The following is an 11,548-nucleotide window of genomic DNA, read 5'->3' on the forward strand; positions in this document are numbered from 1 at the left end:
GTCCAAAAAGAGCTAAGTAAACACACTGAGCAGCCACTGCAAATCCTAAGGAGAACATATCCAAGGACTTGAGGGCAATGTCTTGTAGGTAGAGAGATGAAAGTTGTTTGCTGCCCTGCCACCCTCCCTGTCTGAAATCCCTCTCAGGGACTCAAGGTGCCTGAGAGAGGCTACAATGGATAGAGTTACATCTCACTTGGAGGTCAAGTTCACAGGACAGGCAAAACTTCTTGAAACTCCACAGGAGCATGGAAACCTCTACTGAGATAAAGAGACCCATTCCCTTAAGCTGGAAGATCTGGGAAAGGATTGAGCAATGGCACTTAACACAAAGAGAAGCTTATTACAGTGGGGGAAGACTAGAAACTCCAATAGGAAAATGTAACAGTAAAAAGCCTGGAAAGCACTCTATGACTTCCAGAACATCCTTCCCCAGTGTCAGCATTTCTGTCACCAAAGAGGAAAAATACTGACAAGTCTGGAAAGTAAGCAAGGATAGCAATCTCAAATGGAAGCCTGTAGTCACCCTGAAGGACAGAAACTACCCAAGATAAAGCGGCTTCAATAACAGCCATGGTGGACTGCATGAGAAACGTGTCTACGCAGTATGAAGATCAAAGGAAAACTGACACTTTGCAGCAGGTGCATGCATGGTTAGTTATCCACAATCCCTGCACTTGCTGTCACCAAACAGACCAACTGCTTATGAAGATATTCATTAAAAGATGAGGGTTTGTATCCTCACAGGAACAAATGTATTTTTATGCTCCAATTTTTAACTTATTCAAGGGGTAGAAAGTTTTTATTTCACTGAAGCATCATGTTTTGAGTTGAATTGTGCACAAAGTACAGTACAATACAGTATACACTGGTCCCCAAATGTAGACGTCATTGTACATCAACATTAGAAACGAATAAAAAACATTATTATGTGTAACTTTTGATATTTCAAGTTCAGCAGTGGTATACAGTAGTTATGTTCATATCAGATTACTAAAAATTGTAATTAACAAAGACTGGTCCTCTTTTTCTTAGCCATATCCTTCCACTTAATAGTTTTTTGCATTCGTAGTTTAACTGGCTATAAATGCAAATCACTGTCTCATTTTCTTTTGCACTTAGCTGAACCTAGGTACATTAAAACTTAATACTGTAACTGTAAACATACAGAAGGATGGAAGGTCAAAGGGGTTCCAAAGTAGGTTGTGTAAGGTAGAGATAATGAATGTAGTTTGTTTCAGTATTTGTTATGCTTTTGATGCTTTTGGGGAATTTAAGTGCTTTGAAATCTGGTCAAACGACTGTCCAGTGCATTTTAACTGCTTAAATCTCATACTGCCTTTCTTGACAATCCAGTAAAGAGATATGTTTTTGTGATTTTTCTAATGATTGTAACAGTTTTTAAATTCACAATAAAGCATGCTCATGACTTTGAATTATTGGCACCTTGCCATATATGTTGCAGAGAAAATTTTGTGAAACTAAATAAGGAGTATACAGTACATGGTCTCACCACAAGTGCCTTACTAATTTTTAAGTTTAACTGTATTTGACTGATTAAAATTACAGAGAACTGGCATATTTATCATTGATTATCCATTCCTATTTTTTTCTTATTTCAGTAAGGACAGCACAGAAACAACCGTTTGACAACCAGAGGGGTACGTCACAAATGCATGGGATGTGTGAGACTCAAATTATAGGAATTATTCCTGTCCAGTAGCCAAGTGAATGTGAAGTAGTAAGTGAAGGATTATGAACGTGACAATTTGGAAGGAAGTGTGCATTAATTCTTTTATTTAAATTATTATTTATATCTTTGAAAAACTCCATATTTGCTTTATTTGTGACTGGCTAATTTATTTCTGTGATTGTGCCCCGCCATTTACATCTTATTTTATTCAACCTTATTGTTGATTATGCTTTATTGTCTAATTGTTGTTATGTCTAAGTTATTTTCCTTGAATGAGTGAACATTAATAGTGATCTTGATGAAAGACATTAGGTTTCCTAGTTTTTGCATTTCACTTCCTAGGAATCCTACAATTCTTACACATCTGGTGCTTTTGAAATCATTGACTCGACTATAATATGATGTTCATTTTTATAGATATTTATAGTGTTCTAATAAATGCAGTTGTTAGCATCTTGCTTGAAGAAAAATGAACTCTGCAGTGTTATATACAAATTGTGAAGACACTTTATTGCAAATTATACATTTTCAATGCAAACAATATAGTGATCAAAAGCTATAAGATACGGTGGTCTGTGTTACTCGTGCATACAGTTCCATATTACTCCATTAGAGAGACTGCTTTGTGTGATCTTTCAAATTTTCTTGCCAATATTTTGTGTAGTACTGTGCTAAAACAAGGTTAAGCAAATATCAACTTATCAAAAATATTACTTTGGTAGAAGCTGTAGCAACAAAACAGATACCCAGCATTCTGTTTCATGAAGGTTCAGTCGATGAAATATTATACACTTTTAGAATAATGTATGTTTGTCGTCTTCACACATAAACCTACATGCACAGAATTATGCAAGGTGCAGTGTTACTTATTGTACATACTGTATTAGATATGCTCATGGAGCAACTGGCCTTTTGTAGTGCACTAAGTGTACATAGCTGTATGCCTGACATGTTTTCTCTTATTTAAATGTATATTAATGTTGTATATATCTGTGAATGTTTGTTGTTCAAGAAACTTTTGATATAGTATGCTTCAAGAGATTCTTGTCATATGATATATGAATATTTATGTGTGGGTAAGAAAATGTTCTTAGGTTGCATTTTTTGTATAAACAAAGAGAAAGAAAAACATATCATTTTTAGTAAACAAGATGGATATTGCAAGGCATGTGTAATAATAATAATTGTTGGTAATTGAACATGTATCTTAATTTTTTGAGGTTTTGTTGTCAGGTTGAATAATGAGAATTATAATAGCAAACTTTGCAATACAGGCGGTCCCCGGTTTACGACGGGGCCGGCTTATGACGTTCCGAGGTTACGACACTTTTCAAATATATTCATCAGAAATTATTTCCCGGTTTACGACACATGTTCTGGGGTTACGATGCGTCGTATGCCGATCCGACGGAAGAAATATGGCTGCAAAACAGAATAATAAAAATTTGGAAGTTTTTTTTCGTGAAAAACTCAATAAAAATGCAGTTTACATCATTTTCAATACACCCAAGGCATTAAAAGTAAGGTTTTCTTAGGATTTTTTACGATTTTTGACAATTTTTTCGGTTTACGACGATTTTCGGTTTACGACGATTTTCGGTTTACGACGCGGCGTAAAAACGGAACCCCCGTCGTAAACTGGGGACTGCCTGTAATTATTTTCTGAACTTACCCAAAAGTTATTGAAGCATAGTGTATTGAATAACCCTTTTGGTTTATAATGTGATGATGGGGATGATCTCACAATAGCTGCCAAAATACTTTCATACTTAAGAAAGCCATTAAGTAAGTAATAGTTGATGATCGCAAGATTATCGAAACCAAAAGACGTCCATCGCCAAAATTGTTATGGGACGTGTCTGAGCTTATTCTGCTTTGTCATTTATGAAAAATATTATTTCATTGGTTGCTTGTAACTTTTTGAAAATCAATATTTTGACCTAATGTTGACTGACTTGCTAGTTCATTAGCATCATGGTTTATAATTCTTATAACAGAGGGAAGAAATCACTTTATAAACAAGACAATAATGAGCCTACAAATCAAATTACAGTACTGGTCTCTAGTTCAAATCATTAATCAGTAAATATTAAAAAATCTGGTAACTAAGTATTAGTATAGCAGTAAGCAAACTTCCAGTGATCCCCTTATTTCATTGGAGGATCAGATAAAAAATTACAACAGGTTTGCTCACTTCATAATTAATTTAAAGGCGTAAATTTAATTGACTATGAAATTATGCTGACTGCTATACTAATCCCATAGTGCTATACAAATTAATTGGAATAGTATCCCCTAAATTAAACATAATAATCAGACATTGAGAATTTATGCAACTACGACTAGATACTCAACTGAGATGACAGTTATGTATTTTATGTAGGCCACTGGACTTGAAAGAAATTTTATAATAAAAAAAGAAGAGCTTCCATTTACATTTTGGGTAAGGATAAGTCTGTGATTTGAAGTCAGTATGCAGGGTAAAATTAATGAAGACTAAGGTACTCATTAAACTCAGACACATCATATTTAATCAAATCATGTTGAAGTGTTCCTCTTTTATTTAAGATAAAATGTTTATCCGTAAGTGATAAGCTCCTTTTTTGTATATTATTTGCAAAATATGATTTTAGTACAAAGATATTTTATATGTAAATATTTATGTAAATAAATTTAATAAATGTAAGACTGGTAACACTGCTTTTACTAACTGAAAACCATCATGCCAGTATTCGATTAAGTATGAGATCTTTGTCTTCCTCGTGAAACAAAGGCTTCCCTATACACCTGTGTATGATTAATATAGAAGAGGCAAAGGTCCTTATTGGAATCCTTACTCACATGAAGTTTAAAGAAAAGGCAGCTTCAGTTGAAAAGGTGCACCTACAGTTTCCAGATGCATAAAGAGGCTTATATATATAAGAAAAGATATTCACAGTAGATACTCTGCATCAATGAAAATTGCCATAGATAATGTTCATTATTAAATAACAGAGCAGAGCACCAGGCTTTAAGGCAGGTAGGAGTAGATTAATACTGCTGCTTCCACTAATACCATAGGGTTTACAACCAGGGTAGGCCTGATTTATAAAGCTGCTTACTCACTGGCCTTGAAGGAAAAAGATAAATTCCAGTTGCCATTCTCTTGGATGAACAACATGAAGGCACTAAAGCAGTTTCAACAACAAATAATGGACTGGCTTTTAATGTTTTACTGACACTGAACACTGTCACCTTGAAACCCGAAAGCTTGACATGAAGGAAATGAAGGTGTCTATTTGCTGCCCTGAGGCAGCTAATCCAGCCTCCAGACCCTAACAAAACAAGGACTACTTGACAACATCACCACTCAGTTGACAAAAGGCAACCTGATGGAGATGACTGCATCCAAAGTGGATGACGACAATGTAGCAGAGACTGCCAAAAAATTATATGTTGCTCAGTATCAAAGGACTACACAGATTCAGGGCTATGATGGACTATGTTTATGACAGCAAAACATCAATGGTGCGTGACTTGGAAGTTACGTAATTTTCAAAAGAGCCCATGCCACCCAAATAAAACTAATTTTTTCAGAAGACACAATGCCATCATATAATATTTAGAGATGAGAAGACAAGTACAGCGTTCAACAATCTTAAGAGGAAAACATTTTACTTGTGCACATCATCAAACATCTTAAGTATATTGTGCAAGCATGGGGAAATGTTCACATTTTCCCACTGAATATCTTAGCTGTGCAAGTCTTATTTGTGAATCTTTGTGCAAGTAGTCTCAAGTTTCCGCTGACTTTTGAAGTAAGTCTTACTCACTGAACTGATTTACAATTTCTTAAATTATAGTGGTGCTCTCTTAATTACAATGAATATCGCTGGTTGGTCAACATCTTAAAAAGGGGGAAACCACTGCTGTAACCGTACTGTACACTGTAACAGGTGAAGTATGCAGTCTGAACATACATGACTGTTTGTAATTTGGCAAACAGTGGGCCGATTATGTTGCATATTGATAAGGTTATTGGCCAGCAGGAGTAGGAGTTAACTTTTGGGGCCAAGATTGTTCATAGATTGCCCAATTCGAGTATGGCTTGCGGCTTAACTCCGGTAAATTTAAAGGGGCCAACTGTAGTGTGAAGCCTTACAGTAATGAGTTTGATTATTCTCTGGTTTGTGTGGATATTAGTACTACGGCATTTTCCAATATGAAAAATGACATTGTACATGACTTCTCTGAAATGGCTTACAGACCCTATATTATCTATTTATTTATCTATCTTAACTCAAAAAATCAATCAAATATCAGGGCTCAGATTTTATTTTTTGCACAGAATTTATTCACAGTAATCAGTCTGAAAATCAGAACGAATTTATCATGGATAATAAATGCCATCGTCACAAGTCTGTCTATGCAGTACTCAAAACAAAAGCAAGGCAAGTCAAGTCCAGCAAAGAGAACAATTCCAGCTACTTACCTGAATAACTTGTACAGTAGTGCTATGATGTCCATTAACGCTTTTGGTATAGACAACTTGCCAATCAACCTCAAAAGAGATGCATAGCTTCAAATATGGTCCATTCAATTTTCAGAACTTCATCCTTTAAAATAAAATAAAGCTAGATTTAAAAACCGGTCATACTAAATTACTACATTTGGTAACAAAGACCGACCTAAAAGGACTGGGACATGAAATTAATCAATATATATATTTTACATACCTGTATATACATGTATATATATATATATATAAATATATATATATATATATATATATATATATATATATATATATATATATATATACATATATATATATATATATATATATATATATATATATATATATATATATATATATAAATATATATATATATATATATATATATATATATATATATATATATATATATATATATATATATAAATATATATATATATATAAATATATATAATATATATATATATATATATATATATATATATATATATATATAAAATATATATAATATATATATATATATATATATATATATATATATATATATAAATATAGGCTATATAATATATATATATATATATATATATATATATATATATATATATATATATATATATATATATATAATATATATATATATATATATATATATATATATATATATATATATATATATATATATATATATATACATATATATAAAGCACTCTGGACACTTCTACCAAGAAGGATTTAACATCATACCGACGTTGCTCCATTGCAACATTGTAAATATCAAGTCTCACGTTCATTTAGTCAGTTGTGGAAACTGTGAAATCAGGAGTAACCCAAATGAATTTTTCCACCATGCTCAATTTGTCAGCATATATTACGAATTCTGTGAGGAAAGAAATACCAAAAATTATCATTACATATATTCTGTGTGTGTGTTTAAAAGCTGTTATAGATTTGGTCTGTTTGATCTGTGCCTGTCTCCCTAACAATAAATATACAAAAAACTGATATTAAAAGAAAATCATATGGATGAATTTGACATTTGTGTGAGGCCTTACAAAGTAGTATTTGTTTTCAGAAGATTATGCTATTGCTAGCCAGCAGCAAAACAGAATGAAAAAATGTCCTTATATCCTTTCATTTCTCATCACAGTTCACTAACGACTACAAGTGATTTAAAGGCAAACATATAGTATGGAAATAATGTTGATATCATGTTCCTTTCCCCAACTAAATCAAAGTCCTGCTTTTTTCCTAGGATGTCAGGATTAATTTAAACAGTCACATTTTCTAGAAGAGAGTCTAATGGGACAAATAAATAGCCTCTTTACTTATTAGATATACAACCAATTATCCCTTCTTTCGGTCAAGTTCGTACAGAAAAATACGCATGAATTGCCACAAAGCGGCAAATGTCAAGATATAAAGAACCCACTAAGGCAACGATGCACTACATTTATCTTTTTCAAATAGCTACAGTTCTAGTTATAAGGTTCATCTTGAATTATCATTTTATACATAATTCCGAAATATTACGTACAGGAAACAGACAACTTACGTTACCCATGGTATGATCAATATTCTACCCGCCTGCCCCCTACAAAATGATCCAGTTGCTAATTTTGAAAAGCGTGGTACGTGCTGAAATATACAATACGTTTTCTGTACTGGTTCCATTTCTTTTGTAAAACGCATCTTCAAGCAAACATGCCATTCAACGCAAAATTCCCCAATCAGTAAATAAATGCAAGGGGAAATGACAAACACAATTGAAAGAGGTTCCAGAACATGCAATGGACACTGCCTTCGCCTGGCTGGAGTCTGACTTCAAGGACTGTTGCCACCAAAGCTTCAGCCAAGCACAACTCTTGTCCTCAACAGAACGAATAACTTCGATAGAAGTGAAGATAAGGAAAACCAAAGCAGCCCTGCACAAACTGACACAAAGACAGTTTCTGGTCCCTTGTTCGGTTTAATACTTCAAAAAATTGCATCGTCCATCCTCGTGGAAGGTAATTAAAATATACTAATAGCACAATTACCCAAAACACTCAGTAGCACTCTGTATTCATCTGCGGTCAAAGCCTTAATGACGAAGTTGAGCAAATGGACACCACGTATTTACAAACGATAAATGCTAAATCTCGTTCACCAACGTCGTAAATTGCCTAATTAAACGGAGCAACGAGATTTACTCTCCCCCGAGAACTGCCCGCAAGATCGCAAAGCATCTGAGCCACAAGGAAAGCACTCCGTACTCATTACGTCTCGCCGTGATGGATAGACTACTTCATATGCACATTTAAATTTTGCGTTTTACAGTAAACGGTTCATTTTAACAAGCAAAACTTCGCGTAAATCATTCCCTTACGAGAAAACAAGACCAAACCACCGCTCTGAATACGCTAAATTAAAAGACATTACCTTTTCCTTACAATGAAACAGCTATAGTCGCCCCCTACACCCGTCTGCCATTTCTGAGAGAGCCCTATAGCCTTCTCCCATCATCATCATCATCATCATCATCATACTCCCTTCTCCCATCCCCGCCACCGCATCCTAACCTTGCTCTCCGATGTGACCAAATCGAGCTCGTGTTCCTTGCAACAACACCTGCCTGATGTAATCGTCGTTTACCGACCGCAGGTGACCCCTATATCCCCAACAGAACATCTCCCTCCCTCCCACCCTCGACCCCCTGCGTCTACCTCCCACCTCCCCCCCACCCACCCCCACCAACGGTTCGTCGATCTTCGCGGCTTCTCTGGACGTAACGTCAGAGACAAGATGGCAAACTTATTAAATAAAAAAATGAATAGAAAAAACCGAGGGATTGGAAAGGCTCTTCTTCTTCTTCTCTTCTTTGCCCCGAGTCAAAGATGACATCGTGGAATCCTATGGTTTGGCCTACTGATGGAGAGTGGGAAGAAAATCGTTGTTTGTTTTTTCTTAGTATTAAGAATAATTAGTTTCAAATGAGTAAAGGAAATATTCTGGAATATGAAAAAAAAGTTTAGGAGGGCGGACCAGCCTATGAAGAATGGCAAAATATTACAGATTAAATTTATGAAAATAAGAGAAGACCAAAGACTGAGGGCATAATTTTGAAGAGGAAAAACTTTCTTGAACTGGTATTCAAAAAATGCAATTTTGACACCTGCTAACTCATCGTCACAATAATCTAGGGCCTAGTAAGACAATGAAAAATACGTGTCGAACTGGTTTATCTTTCTTATAAGACATTCTGAAATACGGCAAAAATGTCAGAACATACACCTTAATGCACCGGAATAACTATCAACTACCAGCATCCGTGAGCCTGAAAAAGAACAGACGTAAATCTAGGAAACAGCAATCATTTTTATATATAATGGCGAATGTATTCTGAAATAGCCATCATTATTCATCTATAATGACGAATGTATTCTGAAAGAACAATCATTTATTTTTATTTATAATGACGAGTGTATTCTGAAATAGCCATCATTATTATTTATAATGACGAATGTATTCTGAAAGAGTAATGATTAATTTATAATCATAATGACGAGTGTATTCTGAAATTGCCATGATTAATTATTTATAATGACGAATGTGTTCTGAAATAGCCATCATTAATTATTATTTATAATGACGAGTGTGTTCTGAAATAGGCATCATTAATTATTATTTATAATGACGAGTGTATTCTGAAATAGGCATCATTAATTATTATTTATAATGACGAGTGCGTTCTGAAATAGGCATCATAATTATTTATAATGACAACCGGAGCAAAGGAATACAAAAGTAATTCATAAAAATGTGACATCTTTTCCTATATAGTGTTAACTTCCAAAACTTATTGTTATTAATGTTCTGAATGGCTATTAAAAAAAACAAGAGCACACAAATACTAAATTATAACAGTGCTAATAAATTTATTACAAAGACTTGGAACAGATTGCAAAACAACGATAACAAGAAAGTAAAATTACGATAACGAGGTAGAAAACTCCGATGACAAGAAAGTAAAACTACGATAACGAGATGACAAGAAAGTAAAACTACGATAACGAGATAGAAAACTACGATAACAACAGAGTAAAATTACGATAGCGAGATAGAAAGCAACGATAACAAGAAAGTAAAATTACGATAACGAGACAGAAAACTACGATGACAAGAAAGTAAAACTACGATAACGAGATAACAAGAAAGTAAAACTACGATAACGAGATAGAAAACTACGATAACAACAGAGTAAAATTAGACAGCGAGATAGAAAGCAGATAACCAGAAAGTTTACGATATCGAGACAGAAAACTACGATAACAAGAAAGCAAAACTACGATAACGAGATAGAACACTAAAATAAAAAAATTAACGATTATAAAATTACGACAATAGAAAACTACGATTAGAAGAGTGTCAAACTACGATTGTGAAACAGAAAACTACGACAACAAGAAAGTAAAACTACAATAACGAGACAGAAAAATTATTAAAGAAAATAAAACTACGATAACAAGAAAGGAAAACCGCGATGACGAGACAGAAAATAACGATTTAAAGTAAAACTACGATAACAAGACGGTAAAACTGCGATAACGAAATAGAAAATTACAATTATAAAGAGTCTAAACTACGAGATGAAAAAAAACGATAAAAAAACAACGGCGATAAATAACGAGAAACCGTTGTCAGGAGAGCGAAGACCTCTCATCTTAACCCGGAGTTAATCAGCCTACAAATAGCCACCGAGATGGTTGCAAGGCTGTCCTTGGTCGTCGTCAGGTAACAGGACCATTTCTCTGACCAACATACACAACAGGGGCGGGGGGGCCACCGTTGCCGAAATAAGCCGCAGCCTGGCGCAACGTTTGACCGACCGCCGCCGGAAGTTACCGGAAGGACGGAAGGAAGGAAGGCACCACTGACGATGCTCCGTCAGCAGAAGTCCCGCTGTAGGTCCACCTTAGGTCTTCTTTGGCGTCGGAGTCTCGCTTGAATTATGAACGCACGCGCGATATATGTATATGTACAGTATATGCATATGTGTATATATGTATATATATATATATATATATATATATATATATATATATATATATATATATATATATATATATATATATATATATATATATATATATATATATATATATATATATATATATATATATATATATATATATATATATATATATATATATATATATATATATATATATATATATATATATATATATATATATATATATACATATCATTTTAAATATTTTTTTTTTTTTTTTAACCTAAACCGTGTTCATGATTACCTGGGCCGGAAAGCGTCTAAAAGAGTCAATTTAATGGAAATCTGTTTCATCATACCGTTTTTTCCT

General features: G+C 33.9%; 1 protein-coding gene and 1 long non-coding RNA gene across 3 annotated transcripts in view; one reads left to right on the top strand and one right to left on the bottom strand.

The window, feature by feature from the left end:
- stan (Protocadherin-like wing polarity protein stan) overlaps window positions 1-3,110 on the top strand; it is a 519,872-nt gene extending 516,762 nt beyond the window's left edge. For both annotated transcript variants that reach the window (XM_067086095.1, XM_067086096.1), the window contains exon 33: window positions 1,623-3,110. In XM_067086095.1, coding sequence (XP_066942196.1) covers window positions 1,623-1,650 — 28 coding nt within the window. In that variant the 3' untranslated portion in view covers window positions 1,651-3,110. The remainder of the gene's footprint in view (window positions 1-1,622) is intronic.
- LOC136828247 (uncharacterized) overlaps window positions 1-11,548 on the bottom strand; it is a 71,990-nt gene that overhangs the window by 5,350 nt on the left and 55,092 nt on the right. The window contains exon 2 of the long non-coding RNA XR_010849968.1: window positions 6,165-6,288. This is a non-coding gene — a long non-coding RNA (uncharacterized lncRNA). The remainder of the gene's footprint in view (window positions 1-6,164; window positions 6,289-11,548) is intronic.

The sequence above is a fragment of the Macrobrachium rosenbergii genome, chromosome 42, assembly GCF_040412425.1.
Source record: "Macrobrachium rosenbergii isolate ZJJX-2024 chromosome 42, ASM4041242v1, whole genome shotgun sequence".
In the NCBI taxonomy this organism is placed as follows: Eukaryota; Metazoa; Arthropoda; class Malacostraca; order Decapoda; family Palaemonidae; genus Macrobrachium; species Macrobrachium rosenbergii.